The sequence below is a fragment of the Camelus dromedarius genome, chromosome 10 (assembly GCF_036321535.1).
Source record: "Camelus dromedarius isolate mCamDro1 chromosome 10, mCamDro1.pat, whole genome shotgun sequence".
NCBI classification, from domain to species: Eukaryota; Metazoa; Chordata; class Mammalia; order Artiodactyla; family Camelidae; genus Camelus; species Camelus dromedarius.
The window spans coordinates 76,773,873-76,791,135 of NC_087445.1; the positions used below are offsets into that span (position 1 = coordinate 76,773,873).

Genomic DNA, 17,263 nt, shown 5'->3' on the forward strand with positions numbered 1-17,263 from the left:
CTGGTTCCGGACGAGCGGAAGGTGGGCGGAGCTCTTCGCCCCCAGAGGAAAGGGGCGGCCGGCCACCTCGACGAGCGGCCTCCGCGGTCGGCGACCTAGGGTCGGACTAGGGGGATCCCGGGATCTCGCCGAGAGCGGAGATGGGGCCGAGACGCGAGCGCCGGAAGGGCACGGGGGGCCGCCGTCGCTGTAGCACCGCGGCCGTGCCGCCGGAGCGCGGAGCGCAGGGCGCGGGCGGCCGCAAGGGGGCGCTGGGCCGCCGGGCCGGGCGCGATCGGCGCGGCCCGGAGGGCGCGCTGGTCCCGGGCGCCCCGGCCCAGCCTCCCCGGCTCTGGGGGCCCCTCTTCCCCACGCAGCGGGGAACGGAGGCCCAGGGGCGCGAAGGAGGAACCAGGGTGCACAGAGCTATCGGGCTGCAAAGGCGCTTCAACGACATCCAGTAACAGCAGGAGAGGACTGTGACAGCGCCGTGCAGTGTTTCATTTTGCGGCAACAGCAATGAACGGCTGGCCCGCGGGCTTGGCCCTGCCGGTACCCTGATAAACACCACCCGCGAGGCGCCCGCTCCAGCCTCCATGAGTGCGTGGGGCTTTCAGGGAAATACAGGTCATAATCTGGATAGCAGTAACTACTACGAAGATGATAAAATGAGACGCCGTGGTGGACACTGAGGAGGCGCAAGGCTGCCAAACAAAATGCGGGACGCCCAGAGAAACGGGACTTTCAGATAAAGAGTAATTTTTGCTATAAGTATGTCCCATATAGTAGTTGCAATGTTTGGGTTATACTTAAACACCAAAGGGAAAAATTTATCCATTGTTTATTGCAAAATTCAAATTTCACTGCTGTCCCGATTTTTGTTTCTTAAATGCGTCCCACCAGGTACACTTAGATGATACCATGAGGGAGGTGACATTTGAAGTGAAACTTGAATGTGAACCACAGGCAGACGGAATAGCAAAGCAGTGGGTGTGTTTGAGGGACAGAAAGCCGGCTGGTAGGGGTCAAGGTCTGTGAGCACCGAGGGGAGGGCAGGAGATGCAGGAAGTGGGCCGGGCCGGGCCGGGTCGGACTGGGGCTGGACCGGGGCTGGACCATGGATGACAGGGCCTCAGAGGCTCAAGACTTTTTTTTTTTTAATGTTTTAATTATTTTATTTTATTTTTTTTATTGAACTACCATGAGTTAACGCTGTGTCACTCTCTGGTGTACGGCACAATGTCCCAGTTGTGCATATACATACATATGTTCATTTTCATATTCTTTTTCATTAAAGGTTGTTACAAGATATTGAACACAGTTCCCTGTGCTATACAGCAGTTGCTATACTTTTTAAAAAATGTATTTTTATGTATAGTGGCTAACATTTGTAAATCTCAAACTCCCAAATTTATTCCTTCCCACTCCCTTTCCCCAGTAACCATAAGATTGTTTACTATGTCTGCAAGTTTGTTTCTGTTTTGTAGATGAGTTCATAGTGTCCTTTTTCAGGACATTTTATTCTAAGGAGAAAGGGGGAGCTATCGATTGTTTTGAGGCTGGGGAGTTATGAGATGGGATGGGAACGGGGAGTGAGAGAGCGAGCAGGGAGTTAGGGGCTCAGTCCAGATGCCCAGGCCAGCGACGAGGCCGCCAGGATGCAGGCAGTGTGCCAGTTGGGGTCTCTGGGAAGCAGCCACAGAGACAGAGTTAGGAATGCGCAACATTAATCGGGGCAGGATAAAGGGGACGTGCAGGCTGAGCTGGGACTCAGACCACAGACTGAGGCCTGACAGGAAAGTAGACCAGCGCAGTTGGATGGGTAGGTGTGTCCTTCCTGGTAGCAGAGGGTGAGAGGGGGGCGGGGCAGGCAGGAGACCAGGGGTGATCCTCTGTCAGCCATCAGCTAAGTTGGAGGAGGCGTCCTGGAGATGGGAGGGAGTGTCGGTAGTGCTTCGGAGAGTCCAGAGAGTGTGCCGGAGAACCTTCCAGAAAGTGGAGTGGACTGCATGTTGAGTGTAGCCTGGGGCCACCAGCCTGACTCTGTGGCTGGCCATCGGCTGCAGGCACAGACCAGGCAGTAGCTGAGGGAGGGAACGAGGACAGGAGAGCGGGTACAGGTCATGGTAGGCAGAGCTGTCTGCAGAGAGCAGGTATGCAGGTGCCTCAGACAAGGGGAGCCGCGGAGGACGCAGGACTGAATCCATCCCCCCAGCCACGCTCCCAGGTGCAGGGCCGGTCAGGCCCGGCCCAGCCAGCAAGGGCGGAGCCGGCAGGCAGCCCAGCCCCCCACCCCCACCCCCGGCCCCTGCCCTGGGAAGAAGCTCCTAAGAGTAAACAAGGCCTAATCCTCCAACCCAGCGGGGTCTGTCTCATTCCACACTGCCCAGACTTCAGTCGCCACGGCTCTTCCTCCCTGGGCCGACAGGAGGGCCGGCAGGCTTTCCCGAGGATGAGGACGCGTGAGCTTCGCCTCCTGGGGAGATGTGCGCAGGGAATTCTCACTTCTGTGCTCTTCCTCCTGGGCTGCTGGGGCCTCTCCGATTTCCAGCAGGTGGGTGGTCCTGGAGGAGCGGTGGTGCCGGGGGAGCCTGAGCACTGGGAATTAGTCACAGCTCTACTGGGTGCCGAGGGCAGATCCCCTAGAGAGGGGGCAGAGTGGGAGGAATCTGAACTTGAGGTTCAGGGGACGAAGTGTGCTCCCTGGAGAAGGAGTTGGCCTCTCAGTACCGTCTGTCCGGCTGGTGAAGGGCACACGCTGTCCACACCAGGGTGAGTGGCTCTCATCCGCCTCTCCATCCTGCGGCCCCTTCTCTCTCCCTCTCCCCTCTATGCCTGCTCCGTGCCTAGCCCCCTCCCACCTCCCTCCCCTCATTCATCCTCTCTGTTCCACAGCAATTTCTTCAGGCTTTGGAGCCAGAGGAAGTGATGGCTTACTTTGGCCCTGCCGCTACCTCCGAAGGTACTAGTCCTGGAGTCTTCGTAGCTTGGGGAGTTTCTCAGGGCCTGCGGGGGTGCCGTTGAGTCAGGGGTCTCGGCTTTGTGGTGGCTGGGCTGGGAGGCGGTCGGAGCCCCTGCAGTCACCCCTGTTAATTAACTCCACTACTTCCTGCCAAGTCGATAAAAACGGGTCTGCGTGTTCTGGGCCGAGCGCGGGTTCTGACCCTGGGGTTCTGCTCGGCGTCTGGAGATGGCCGCTAATTAGCTGGCCCTTCCATGCCTGGGCCCCCGGGGCTGACTGACTGGCAGCAGCTCTTGTGGTCTCTGGCCGTGGACATAAACATGTATCCCTTCTGCAAGGAGCAACACGCACACTGGGTCAAGCTCCAGCCACAGCCTTTCCGCACTCGTTGCTCGTGGGCTGTGTCCGTGGACTTCTCGGGGTGCTGGCCCCCTTTCCAAGTAGGGCTGTTGGTGACTTTGATCCAAAAGCTGGTGGGCACCAGGGGCAGAGTGGGCTAGTGGTCAGGGTGGGGCAAATTAGCGATGTCCAGTTGTGACTGACTTCTCTGTGGCCTGGGTCGGAGGGCCGGGGCGGGGGGCGATTAACTGCGGTGTGGGGGCCGGGAGCTTGAGTGTCTCATACTGCAGCTCCCTGGAGGGTCAGGAGACCACAGCCTGGGGCCCCCATGGCCGCCGGGGGGCTGCACTGGGGTGAGGAGACGGTGGACCAGGGCGGTGGGGCCGGTCCCGGGCTCCTGCTTTCCACTGAGGCCATGCTTGCACCGCTTCCCCTGCCGGGGCTTAGGGCTTCACTCATGAGACACGTGTTCCAAGGCTGGCCTGGCCCCGCAGCATCGAGCTGCCCCTTGCCTGAGCTGGAGGAGCGGGATGTGAACCTGGGCTCCTGGGCTCCTGGGCTCCAGGGCTCCAGGCCAGCGCGCCTCCCCACTGATTCTCTCCAAAGGGAAGAACTCTGGGCCCCTCCCCAGAGCATGAGGGCCCGGACGGCTGACAGGTGAGTGAGGGGTCTCCTGTCTCCCGCAGTGCCCCAGTTTGACGTGGCCCCGCTCACCTGTGTCTGTGAAGAAGAGGATGGGGACAGGCAGGGAGGAGCACCCTGCGGGCCCCCACGCTGCTCCCTGCCAGCCCTGGGACAGCTCTTCTCCTTCTCCTTCCGGCCCCGGATGGGCCTCCTCGCTGCCTCCTTCACCAGCGAGCGTGTGGTGAACGCCTCCCTCCGGCTGCTCAGGGGCCCCCCCCACCCCTGCTTCACGGGAGGCCGCACCTTGCTGCCCTTGGGCGCAGCAGCCAGGCTCACCTACTGCTCGGGCCGTGTGGTGAGTGGGCGCCCTGGCTGGCATCGGGGAGAGGTTGTGGCTGGTGGGACCCCGTGGTGCAAACATGCCCCCCCAGCCCCCACCGCACAGCCACACGAGAGAGCAGCACCACGTAATTCTTAGCCTGCCGTCGGACCCCTCGGGGGCCTGTTCCAGGGAGGCTCAGAAAAGCCAGCTGAGTCTCCCCAGGCCCCTAGCTAGCAGGTGGCCGAGCTGGGTACAAGGACCTTGGCCCATCACTCCGCCGGACCTCAGCGTCGGCACCAAGAGATGGTGAAGACAGCACCCGCCTCATGGGTAGCTGTGAGGACTGGTGTCACACATTGTCACAGGGGGTCACTCAGTGAGCCAGAGCCATTTATGTCATTACACACCCCCCCCACCCTGAGCCCTGGGTCAAGACAGATGCCATTCAGGGTCCATCTGCTGTTCTTTAGCACAGGCCTAGCCAGTCCCTCAAGACCCCTCCTTTCCTGCACCTGTGGGGCCTGCCGGGGTCTTCACCAGGCCCTGCAGACGGGGGCCTGGAGGCTGTGTGCATGATGGGAAGTGGGAATGTGGCAGTGGGGGCTGGCAGCAGGTGACAGGCAGTGAGCACCGCCCAAGAGGGCTTGGGTCCCACACCGTCCCCCACAGATGGGCTCCTCGACCCTGGACTTGGAGAGGGCTCAGGGCCAGTCCATGCCCGGTGCTGGGATGGCCTAGAGAGGCCCCCCTGCAGCGGGTGGGGCGGGGGCTGTGTGCACCAGGCTGCTCTCTCCTTTCCAGGAGGGTGACATCGTGGTGGGTGGAGACAGGCTCTACATCCAGCCATTGAAGAGGCAGCACCGGGAGCTGGTGCCACCCTGGGGCGGTGCTCAGCCCCACCTGATCCACAGGTCCAACCCCACGGTGCACCCGGCCCTTGTGGTTCCAGGTACAGCTCCTGGGAGAGGGAAGGCGGAGCTGCTGGCAGGGACAGCCTCAAGGGGCCCAGGGGCACCAGCTCTCCTGATGCCTGGGGGCTGCGCAAAACGCCCCCCAACTCCACAAGCCACCTTCTTTAGCATGCAGGGGAGTGCCGGCTCGCGGGGCCACCAGCCGTGCCCCAGACTGTCTGTGTGGTGGACAGGTAGACCTCCCACCTCTGAACAGCCCGTCACAGTTTACAGAGCACTTCACAGATGTGCGCCCTGGAGCCTCGGGGCCTAGGTCAGCGTTACTGACAGTTCCAGTGCTGCAGATGGGAGCCCTGAGGCCCAGAGATGGGGAGTGGCCGCTGCAGGCCCACACGACGCCTCCAGGGCACAGCTCTGCCGCCCCCCGGGCCCGAGCATGCACTTCCCTAGCTGCGTCCAGGTGCCTGCAGGGGGGTGTCCTGGGCTTTTCTTGCCATCTTGGGATGACCCTGTTCTCCAGTGTGTGCCCAGGTGGGGCTCTGGGGTGATCAGAAGGACATGAGGGCACACGCCAGCTCCCCCCGGGCCTTGCACTGCCCTAAAATGCCCAGTCAGCAGTGGGATCTCGGCCCATGCAGTGAAATGAAGTGTCTTCACCTAGAAGACCGTCCTCCCAACACCCAGCCGCCTCTCTCCCGTGAGCTGGCCGGGCAGTCAGCTCTGACAGTCACAACATCAGTGACATGCGAGAGCCTGGGGCCCTCATCCCCTGAGAGAATTTACTCCTGAGTGGTCGGGAGGCCAGGATGTCCTAGATCAGCTCGTGGGTGGCTGAGGGGGCAAGTCCGTGGGCGCCGAGAGGCCAGCTCCGGGGGGCGGGCGGAGCTGCTGCCTGTCTCCGGGGTGCCGGGAGGCAGGTGCTGTCCGAGAGGAGGCGGAGGGGCGGGCCCACGACTCCCTCCTCCTTACGGGAAGCGGCCCACACGGGGCTCCCAACACTGTGTGTCCGAGCCCAGGGCTCGGTGAGGTGGGCCAGCCCTGCGTGTGGCCAGGAGAGGCCTGGCGGTGGGGGCTGTGGGGTCGGGAGGGCAGCTGACCGGGTGGCCTTGGCCACGTTCCGCCTGCTTGCTAGGACCCTCGCTCTCAGCCCTGCCTCCTTCCTCACCAGGCCACCCTCTGGCCCCTCGCCTCTGGAGACGGGCTGCCCAGAGTGTCCTGTACCTGGAGCTGCTGGTGGCCGTGGGCCCTGACGTCCACGCAGTTCACGGGGAGGACACAGAGCGCTACGTCCTCACCAACCTCAACATGGTGGGTGCCCGCATGGGGAGCAGGCTCGTGGGCGGTGCTGACCCAGGGAGCGGACACAGCGTCGCACGCCTGGCGCTGCACGAAACATCAGTGGGCCAGCTTACTGGGTGGGCTGAACTCGGTATAAACCTGAGGCCGGGGTCGTGTTTGGGGCTCAGGGCCCTGGAGCAGGGAGAGGTGAAGCCTGCTCTTACCTCCCCTGCCCCCCTGGGGAGCACACCCCACAACCCCTTCACCCGGGGACACTCAAGCCTGGCCTCTCCCCCAGTGTCCCTTCGATCCATGGGCATCTTGGCAGGTACAGCCCTGGCAGCCAGTGGGGCTGCCGCTCCTAGGTGGTCCCGACTTCTGGACAAGCTGCCTCAAGTCCAGGGTAAACCCGCTTCAGTTTCCACCTGCAAACCGTGCAGATGGAAAATGCTCCCACTGAGACTTTTGTTTTCCCCACATTTGGCGCAGTTTTATTCACAGACTCCAGACACCCAAGGCTGGGCCTGGCACAGAGGGTGTGGGTTTTTTTTTTTTAATTTCTTTTCTTTAATTCTGTTTTTTATTGAAGTGTAGTTGATTTACAATGTTAGTTTCAGGTGTACAGCAAAGTGACTCAGTTATATATACACGTATATATTTTTTCAGATTCTTAAAGTTTTAAAAATTTATTATTATTTTTATTTTGGAGGGGAGAGGTGATTAGATTTATTTATTTACTTCCTTAATGGAGGTGCTGGGGATTGAACCCAGGACCTTGTGCCTGCTAAGTACATGCTCTACCACTGAGCTGTACGCTCCCCCCTCTAGTTTTCCAGATTCTTTTACATTATATGTTATTACAAGGAATTGAGTGTAGTTCCCCGTGCTGTACAGTAGGTCCTTTCCCTCTAAGTCATTTGAAAGCTATTATTTTCAAGTTCTGGGGGTCACCCCCACCTCTAATATGCTGAAATTCGGTAATCAAACCATGCTCCCTCTGGTCATTTGACGTTTTCTGGGGACTGAGGACGGCCAGGTGGTAGGTTGCAGGCTGTCTCCTGCCCAGATGGTGCTGGTCTCGGTAACGGGTGGTGTCGTGACTGGATGCCCGCCTGGCGCCAGCTGCATTGTCCCTAGGTCTCCCGACACCCATGGAAGGCTTTCTCTCCATCTTACTGATGAGACACCTGGGATCCTGAGGTCAGTTAGCAGTACCCTGAGCTCATAGGTAGGGAGCTGGGAGCCTGCGTTCAGATGCAGGTCGGCTGAGGCTGGTGGTGGCCCACCCACATTTGTCACCTGTCCTGCCTGCCCTTCCACAGGGGTCAGAGCTGCTGAGGGACCCATCCCTGGGGGCTCAGTTCCAAGTGCACCTGGTGAAGATGGTCATACTGACGCAGCCGGAGGTAGGCACTGAGCTGGATGCTCACTGGAAAACCTGTTTCTGCCTTCTTTAACCTCTGCCTGCGGACGCCCATAGAACAGTAGGGGTGACAGCAGGGCTGCCCACAAGCCAGACCTGGACCGGAATTCCAGCTCTGCTGAGCCTCAGTCTCCTCATCTGTATCATGGGACAGTAACAGGGTTGTTGTGAGGACTGAGATGCCAACACTGGGCAGCAGCAGCCTGGCTGGTGCGGGTCTCCTAAACCTGCGCTCTATTACTGGCTCCCCAGGATGCTCCGAATATTACAGCCAACATCACCGCATCACTACTGAGCGTCTGTGAGTGGAGCAGGACCATCAACCCCGAGGATGACACGGATCCCAGTCATGCTGACCTGGTCCTCTACATCACCAGGTAGCCAAGCTCCCCGATGGCGTGCCAGCCTACCTGGGCGCTGCTCCAACGCTCTGCAAAGGTGGCCCGGCAGCGGGCTGGCACTTCAGCACCACCCAGCTGTCTGTTCTCTCTTCCTGAGGTTTGACCTGGAATTGCCTGATGGTAACCGACAGGTTCGGGGGGTCACCCAGCTGGGGGGCGCCTGCTCCTCTTCCTGGAACTGCCTGATCACTGAGGATACTGGCTTCGACCTGGGGGTCACCATTGCCCATGAGATTGGGCACAGGTAAGAGGCCCCACCCACTGTCCCCAAGCTCTGGCCAAAGACCTGACCTGGGCCCCCAGGAGGGGTGGTCATGCTGGCAGTGGGCCCCCTGGGAGCCTGCTGGAAGGAGCCTGTACTCTTGACTCCAGTGAACTAGGGAAGGTGGGGGGCAAGGGCTGGGAAATCTGGTATGTCTTCCTTACCAAATGATTAAAAGAAAAAAAACTTTTTTCAGAAAAAAATAAGAAAAATACACTAAGTAGCTAGAAAAATTTTTTTTTGTAGGAAATTCAGGTAAACAAAAAGCAGGCTGTAAAACATTATCTCAGATCCCACCACTTAGAGATAATATCCATCTTTTCTTTACACAGAAATACAGAGCTTTTTATTTGGAAAATTGGGATTGGGCTACACATGGGTTAGTTGCCTTTTTATGTGACAATATATCCCAAACATTTCTCCCAGGTCTTTTACAATATATATTAATTTTTTGTATGTGCCATCATTTACTCAAGTGTCCCCTATTGTTAGGTCTTTAAGTTGTTTCCAGACTTTTCCTGGTATGAACAGAATACATTCTGTGGGCAAACTTTGTCCCTATCCGTTATTTAACTAGAGTGGTGGGTTTCTTTTGTTGCGTAAAAATGTGTTACAGCTCAGTTGCGACAGCAACCTGGATCCGGGAGAGAGACCAAGTAGCACTTGGAGAGTTAGAGAACTCAAGTTTATTACATCGGTGGGCCCAGAAAAGTTAACACTCCAACCTCTGGACCCCATCTGCAGGTTTACATCGGCTTTTATAAGCTGCAAGTTTACACTTTGCAACATTATATGCAAATGAGGTGTAACAAAAGTTGACTAATTAGGAACAAGCTTTGTAGAAATGGACCAATCAGGAGTGAGAGAAGTAACCAATCAGAAGTGAGCTCAGGGAACCAATAGAACTTTAGGGGTAAGTAAGCCGTTTCAGAGGCAAAAAGTGAGATAGAACCTCTGGGCCGGTAAGCCGGATGGTGCTGGCAGGAGAGTAGTGGCCTTGCCTGGGGGTTCCGCTGGTCTTTTTATGGGGCTTCCCGCCTCATTTTCCTTTTTGATTTTTAGTCTTTTCATTATGAGTGTAATACCAGCTTGCTGTGAAAATTCAAATAGCCCAGAGACTCATAAAGTCAAAAGTGAGTGTCTAACTCCCTTGCCCACCAGCCCTCACTCCCACCCCCAGGCCTTTCCGCCCCTCTAGGAGTGCTGGGGAGTTCCCGCCCCGCCTGCAGGGACAAGGCTGGGGGGCTGCTATCCCCACGGAAGCCCACTTCTACATTCACCCCTTCCCATCGGCTTCATTTCTCCACCACGGCTACCCATCACAGTTCCCCCATCTAACTTGTTTGGAGAGAGAGAAAAAAAAAAAGTGTTTGAAGACAATAAGCAGAAACATTGGCCCGAAGTCCCCATCCTTTCTAACGGCAATACACATTCAGTGGGTGGATTTTCATACTGGGCCACCCCAGGGTCAAGAAAGCCCAAATCCCCATGCATGAGTTTGGCTGGCACATTTTTGAAGTCTATAGATAACGTATTAGTCAAAAGGAGCGAGAGCCGTCTGGCCTGCCCGGCCCAGCCCTCCCACGGGCGGGAAACAGGCGCGGCTCCGCCGCCAGGTTACTGGTGGCCGGGCTGGGGGCGGGGGGGGCGACCTGGGTCCGCACACTCCCGCGCTGCGGCCCGACCGGCGGCCAGGCCCTGCGCGAGGGGACCCTGCCACCGCCTCCCTCAGCGCCGCGCCCCCGCAGCTTCGGCCTGGAGCACGACGGCGCGCCCGGCAGCGGCTGCGGGCCCAGCGGCCACGTGATGGCGTCCGACGGCGCGGCGCCCGCCCCCGGGGGCCTGGCGTGGTCCCCCTGCAGCCGCCGGCAGCTGCTGCGCCTGGTCAGGTAGCCGCACCCCTCGCCCCACGCCTCCCTACGCCCGACGCCTCCCTACGCCCCCATCTCATCTCCACTTCGCGCGCACCCCTACTTCCCACCCCTGCATTCCACTCTTCCATCTGCCCCGTCGCCACGCAACCCTGTGACCGCTCCCATCGCGTCCCCGCGCCCACCTTTACATGGGCTCGGCCCCGACCCCCCAGCCCCACCATTACCTCCCTGCATCTACCTCTTCATTCTCCCCGCATCGCTCCCTCCCTCCTGCCCATTCCGCCCCCGCGCCACTTGCCTAATTCTTCCCATCCCATCCCATCCCATCCCATCCCATCCCAGTTCTCCCCTGTCCACTCCCATCCCTCTTCAGACCCATTTCATCACTCTCCCCCACCCCCTGCGTTCACCTCTCTACCTGACCCCCTCCCCTAGGCTTGAGCCCGGTCTTAGCCTAGGATCAGCTCAGTGGGGCGCAAGGGCTGAGAACTCCCTTCCCCGCCCACCCAAGCCGCCCCTCCAATCACCCTCACGTCCCGCGCCAACTCCTCCACCCCGACGCCACTGGTGTCCATTCCGGGCCTGAGACGCGTCCTTGTCGCAGCGCAGGACGGGCGCGCTGCATGTGGGACCCGCCGGGTTCGCAGTCCGGACCCGCGGGGCGCCCTCCAGAGGTGCACCCCGGCCTCTACCACGATGCGGACGAGCAGTGCCGCATAGCCTTTGGCCCTATGGCGGTCGCCTGCACCTTCACCAGGGAGCACCTTGTGAGTCCCCCCGTGGATGGTGCGCACTGCCACTCCCCATCTGCACCAGAGACTCCCTCACGCCCCCACCGCCACGCTCATGCCCCGCTGTGTACTGTGAGCGCCCACTAGGCCAGGTTGTCAGGTGCCTCTCAAAATTCTCAATTTTTGAACAAGGTCTCCTACATTTCCCTTTTGACTTGGTGCCACAAATTATGTAGAGCCGGCCCTGGTACCATCCCTGAGCCCACGGACCTTGCTCCTAAATAGGCAGTGACCAAGTGCTTCCAACCCAATGGGAGCTGGAGGGCTTCCTGGAAGAAGTGGCCTCGGAGCTGAGCCCTACAGCAGGAGTGTGAGCTGGGGGGGGGGCACCCCAGACACAGACTCCCAGGGCTTCACAGAACTTTGAGGCAGTTTTGCCTTGGTGCGCTCCTGCCTGCATGCAACATACTGGGAATTGTATCTCAGTATTTTTATGAAATAGATACTTTCCTGTGTGTTGTTATAAATACGCATACATTACTATTATATATTAGAACATTTTCTTTGATCTAAAAGATCGTTTTTTTCTTCTGATTTTAAAAGAAATGAAAACATTTTTGTGGGCCCTGGCCACTGTCCCTGTTCCTGTTGGAAAGTGAGCCACGACCACCCTCCCCAGGCCCTGTGCCCACCGAGCTGTGTGCCGGCAGTGTCACTGTGTCCTGCGGTCTGGGAGGGACAGTTAAGGCTGGACACTCACCCAGCAGGCCCTGGTGACCCCTGAACTGGCCATCTCTCCCCCTCTTAGGACATGTGCCAGGCTCTCTCTTGCCACACAGACCCCCTGGACCAGAGCAGCTGTAGCCGCCTCCTCATTCCGCTCCTGGATGGGACAGAGTGTGGTGTGGGGAAGGTCAGCGGGAGTGAAGGAGCGTGTGACCGTGTGTGTGTGCGTGTGTGTGTGCATGTGTGTGCACGCTCACACAGACCTGCAGCCTGGCAGCCTTCATCCTGGGGGAGAAACAGGAGGACCTTGGTGAGCCAGGGCAGGGGGCCAGGAGAGCTGCAGCAAGGAGCCCCGCGTGCGCCTGGCGCCTCGCCCCGCCCTCTACAGGACGCTGGGTGTTCTAGTTCACAAGACCAACAGTAACAGTCCAAAGGCTTGCTCCTGACTCTGCAGGGGGAGGGAGGTGGGGGGGATCCCAGGCCCCACTCTTGACCTCCTCGCTGTTCCAAGAGAGAGCAGATGTTCCTGGAACTCTCCCAGACGCGGTGTCTCATTTCCCCTCCAGGCCTGGAGGTGGGGCCTGTGCTGTCGCCCACCTCACAGAGAAGGCGCAGTTCCTCCCCCAACCCCCCGACCCCCTGGTCAGACTCCCTCTTGTGGCCTGTGGGCTGGTGGTCGGCCTTCTTCTGTTTAGCATGGGCTCCCAAGCAGGGTTGGGGGCACATATGTGTATGTGGTCTTGGGGGTGCCCCAGGTGTGGGCTGTCTGTGGACGTGAGGCGACTTGAGTGTGGGGTGCCCTGGCTGTGGGGTGGCCTGGGTGCAGGACACGGTGTGTCCTTCTCTTGCAGTGGTGCTCCAAGGGTCACTGCCGCTCCCTGGCGGAGCTGGCCCCCATCGGGGCAGTGCACGGGCACTGGTCTAGCTGGGGTCCCGCCAGTCCCTGCTCCCGCTCCTGCGGCGGAGGGGTGGTCACCAGGAGGCGGCAGTGCGACAACCCCAGGTACTACCCAGAGGGGCACTGTTCTCTGGTCGGAGGGGGCCTGCTCCACATTCCCTGGTGGGGGTGGTGGTGAGGAGATGGGTCACCTCTCACCCCTGTGTCTTGCGCGCATTTTCAGGCCTGCCTTTGGGGGGCGTGCGTGCATAGGTGCGGACCTCCAGGCCGAGATGTGCAACACTCAGGTAGGCCGGCTTCCCTGGGCAGGGCGAGGGGGTCAGGTGGGCAGCACCGGGCCTGGAAGGGCCCAAGGACCAGGGTGGCTGTAATGTGCATTCACACAGGGCGTTTCTGAGCATGAAAGTTGCGCTGTTAATACCTATGCTGGGACCGCAGTGCAGACACCAGGACCCCAGGTGTCCTGAGTGCGGCCACCCCAGTGAGCCCCTCCCTCCCGGGATGTCCTCCAGGGCGCCGAGTGGGAGAGCGGGCTGTGCGTCTCTGCGGGGAAAACACCCCTCTTCCCCGGCAGCACAGGGCACCACCGCGAGAGCACGGGTGCTTCTGTTACAAATCGAGGAGAATTTCACATCTTAGGTTGTGCAGTTCAGGGGCATTTAGCACATTCACAATATTCCACAACCCCTACCTCGATCTAGTCCCACACCATTTCCATCCCCCCAAAGTAGCACCCAGGACCCACTAAGCAGTCACCGCTGTTCCCCCTCCCCCCAGTTCCTGCCCACCGCCAACCCACCTTCTGTCTCTGGGTTGATCTACTCTGGACATCTGGTATAAGGGGAATCATGCGCTGTGGCTTTTGGTGTCCGGCTTCTTTCCCTCAGCATGACGGTTTCAAGGTTTAGCCATGTCCTGTGTGTCAGAACTCCACGCCTCTTCACGGCTGAATACTATTGCATCGTGTGGATGGACCGCATTTTGTTCACCCATCCATCCGTTGTCCGTACACCCGTTCATCTGGGCCGTGTCCATCTTTGGTTGTTGTGAATAGTGCTGCTAAGAATATGTGTGTACGTGGGGTTTTTTTAGAGTACTAGCTTTTTGAGTACTAGTCTTGGATGATGCACAGCTAAAGTGAATTGCTGGATCGCGTGGTAATTCTATGTTCAGCTCCTGGAGGAACCTCCAGGCCATTTCCCACAGCCTCTGAGCTACTTGGCATTCCCACCGGCGATTTGCGGGGTTCTCATCTCTCCGCATCCTCTCCGGTGCTTCCCTGTTTTCCACACGGCCGTCCAGTGGGTGTGAAGGGGTGGAATGATTCCTCTGGCACTGAGTTAAGATTTGCACATGACGAGACCCTCCCTCCCTGCTTTCTGCAGGGGGACACCCAAGGCGTCCCCAGACCGAGGATGGAGTCTTTGCCTGGGAGGGGGGAGGGCAGGCCCGCTGGGGGCAGCCGTGGTCCGGCACCTGCTCAGCAGGGCTGCTCTGATTCTTCTCCTCAGACCCCAGTGCAAAACCCAGGATGCCTTGGCCTTGGTTGGCACTGCAGGTCTTGTGCAGAAGCCCCTTTGCTCTTAACTCCTAACACTTTCCCAATTACCTGCCTCTAGAGGTGCAGACGTGGGGACTAAATGTCATCAGCCCCGTCTGCTGAGGTTCAAGCCTCCCACCAGCGGGCTCTTTGCTCCACTCTCCTGTGTCATGGAGGGTAGGCTCTGCCCTGCCCTGCGTCCTTACAAGTCCCCGTGGAACTCTCCCATCAGCAGAGAAAGGCTCTCGACACACACCCCCCTCAGAGCAGGGAACTGAGGTGCAGCCAGAAGCTGAGCTCACGCCGACAGCTTGACCTGCGCGCAGCAGGGGTCTTTGCTGCGTCCCAGGCACAAGGGCCCCCTGCCTGAGCCCCCCACCCCGGGTCCTGGCCCTGGCCCTTCTCGTGTCCATCCTCTGCCTCCTCCCCGCTCCAGGCTTGCGAGACGACCCAGCTGGAGTTCATGTCCGAGCAGTGCTCACAGACCGACGGGAAGCCGCTCTACCTCTCCCCGGGCAGCCCCTCCTTCTACCGCTGGGGCGCCGCTGTGCAGTACAGTCAAGGTGGGGCCTGGAGGGTGCCTGGCGGGGCCAGACCCGACGCCCTGGGGTGGGCAGAGCCACCGCGGCCCGGCCCACCATCACTCTGATGCTGCTGAGAGCAGGCTCTGTGTAGACACACCGCGCGTGCCATCCTGGCTCGGCTGCTTGCTACATTGCCTGGCAACGACTGGTCATCTCTGAGTCCATTTCCCCACCTGTAAAATGGAGATAAGGGGGGTATCTCCCTGCTAGGGTTGCTGGAGGGAGTCAGTGAGGCGAAGCAGGGGAAGCCCTGAGCGTGCTCCCTGGCCCGTAATTCAAGAGCATTTATTACATCGTGATACGATTACTGCCTCAGGAGGCCAGATGGGTAGAAGACGGAATCCTTGCCCCCAACTCAAAGGGGGAACCTGGTGGTGCCGACGGGGGTGAGGGTCCGCTTGCATCGTGCTTCGCGGGGTCACCGGCCTCCCCGCCCCCTGCCCACTCCCATCCGGTTCCCGGTCCTCCTGCCTTCCCAGGGGACGCTCTGTGCAGACACATGTGCCGGGCTGTTGGCGAGAGCTTCATTGTGAGGCGTGGGGACAGTTTCCTGGATGGGACCCGCTGTGTGCCGAGCAGCCCTCGGGAGGACGGGACCCTGAGCCTATGTGTGTCGGGCAGCTGCAGGGTAGGCATATGTGGGCAGTGGAGATGCCCTTCCAGCCACGGTGGCCCAGAGGACTGTCCCATCAGAAGCCAAGGTGCAAAGGGGCCTCCAAGGGGTCGGTCTGGGGTGTTGGCCTCCATTAGCCTCAGCAGAGCCTGCACAGGGTGATGCCGGGATACAAGGCTGATCTTAGCGTCAGCTGGGCAGAAAGAGCCCTGCTGTGACCTTGGACAAGTCACTTAGGTTTGTTCCAACACAGGCGTCAGAAGTTGCAGAAATGCCCCCATTGTGTGACGCTCAGAGCTGTGGGTGTCAGTGGGCCGGCACCCTCCAGTGACACCCTCTGAGTCTCACCTGCCTCCCTGCTTTGCTCAGACTTTCGGCTGTGATGGCAGGATGGACTCTGGGCAGGTGCGAGACGCGTGCCAGGTGTGTGGAGGGGACAGCAGCACGTGTAGTCCGCAGAACGGCTCTTTCAGGGCTGGAAGAGCGAGAGGTAGGGGCCTCCCTGGGGGTGCGGGGCCGGGCTCCCCCAGACTCCGAGAAGCCTGCCGCCCAGAGCCTAGGCAGCTGGGTGCACGCGTTCGCTCAGCCCTGGACCCTCTAAGTGGGCATCAGCCTCCGTCCTCCACTTTGCCAGCCTCCCCACAAGGCTCAGATTTTGGTGATGAGGCCGCAGCCAGGACTGTGAGGCATCAGTAACGGTGATGCAGAAAACACACGGACATTGTGCCGTCCGCTGTGGGCTGGTCTCTCCTCTCCTGCTCAAGGAATCTTCGCAGGAGGGGTGTTATACTTGGAAAATCGTTGACCTGGATCTATTTATAAAAGAGGTCAAGTCTTCTGCAAATTCAGTGGAGGAATTGAGTCCTGCCTCCCTCTGGCAGGCCCATACTGCGCCCAGAACCTTGGGTCTAGCCACTCCTCCTGGCCAGGGCAGCATCCCCACAGGTGGCCCTCAGGCCTGGCTTTGATGGCCCCCTGTGACAGGAGGCTCCCTGATGCCTGAGGCAGCCTCGTTGCCTGGTAGCTTCTGGTGCCGACGTCTTCTCCCTTTGACTGTGAAGTCAGTGACTGGAGCCCACCCGCCCTCTCTGCTTCCTCCTAGAATACGTCACGTTCCTGACCATCACCCCCAACCTGACCAGCATACACATCATAAACCAGAGGCCTCTCTTTACACATCTGGGTGAGTTGGCCCAAGGACGCCCGTCGGAGTTGGCCAGGCTGTGAAGGTTAAGGCACAGCCCCAAGATGCCCTCACTTCTGATGCCAGCTGCAAGTTTGGAGGCACCATCAGTTGAATAATTCACTAGGAGACTCGCAGAACTCTGAGAGCTGTTACACTCACGTTGAGGCTTATTACAGGGGACGGAGACTCAGTAAAACCAGCCAAAGGGAGAGGCGCCGGGGGCAGTCATTCAGGGAGGGCTCTGTGTCCAGCCTTAAGGCCAGCACGCACTGGCTGCTGCCGACCCAGGGAGCGCCTCTGAGTTCGGTGTCCAGGGTTCACGGGGGCCTCCTCGTGCAGACATGACTGAGGGAATCACTGGTCGCCCCCGGGCGATCTGTCTCCAGGTGGCTGGCGCTTTGTGACTCAAAGCCTCTACCCCAAAGAGACACTCCTGACAGGTGTGACAGGGCCTGTCTCTGGACAGGGACAACCTCTTTACTACTCAAGGGTGCCCCCGCCTGACCTTTGACCTGGGGTGAGGGTGCTTATCCTGGGGTCCTCGAGCCCCCGAGGGTTCAGCGTGAGCGCACCTGGTGAGGGAGCAGGTTCGCGGCCCTCCGTGGGCAGA

The 17,263-nt window shown here is 59.5% G+C and overlaps 1 protein-coding gene across 8 annotated transcripts in view; it reads left to right on the top strand.

Annotated features, from left to right (window-relative positions):
• The first annotated feature begins 2,346 nt into the window (after positions 1–2,346).
• ADAMTS13 (ADAM metallopeptidase with thrombospondin type 1 motif 13) overlaps positions 2,347–17,263 on the top strand; it is a 29,171-nt gene continuing 14,254 nt past the window's right edge. For 6 of the 8 annotated variants that reach the window (XM_064490722.1, XM_064490728.1, XM_064490721.1 and 3 more), the window contains exons 1-17: positions 2,347–2,533; positions 2,875–2,941; positions 3,967–4,259; positions 5,028–5,175; positions 6,306–6,445; positions 7,738–7,821; positions 8,091–8,215; positions 8,337–8,483; positions 10,250–10,390; positions 10,980–11,142; positions 11,915–12,019; positions 12,684–12,835; positions 12,954–13,017; positions 14,707–14,833; positions 15,334–15,482; positions 15,837–15,957; positions 16,570–16,650. In XM_064490722.1, coding sequence (XP_064346792.1) covers positions 2,432–2,533; positions 2,875–2,941; positions 3,967–4,259; positions 5,028–5,175; positions 6,306–6,445; positions 7,738–7,821; positions 8,091–8,215; positions 8,337–8,483; positions 10,250–10,390; positions 10,980–11,142; positions 11,915–12,019; positions 12,684–12,835; positions 12,954–13,017; positions 14,707–14,833; positions 15,334–15,482; positions 15,837–15,957; positions 16,570–16,650 — 2,209 coding nt within the window. In that variant the 5' untranslated portion in view covers positions 2,347–2,431. Of the gene's footprint in view, positions 2,534–2,874; positions 2,942–3,966; positions 4,260–5,027; positions 5,176–5,396; positions 5,451–6,305; positions 6,446–7,737; positions 7,822–8,090; positions 8,216–8,314; positions 8,484–10,249; positions 10,391–10,979; positions 11,143–11,914; positions 12,020–12,683; positions 12,836–12,953; positions 13,018–14,706; positions 14,834–15,333; positions 15,483–15,836; positions 15,958–16,569; positions 16,651–17,263 lie in introns of those variants that run through there. The other 2 variants (XM_064490724.1, XM_064490727.1) reach the window with 2 other exon arrangements.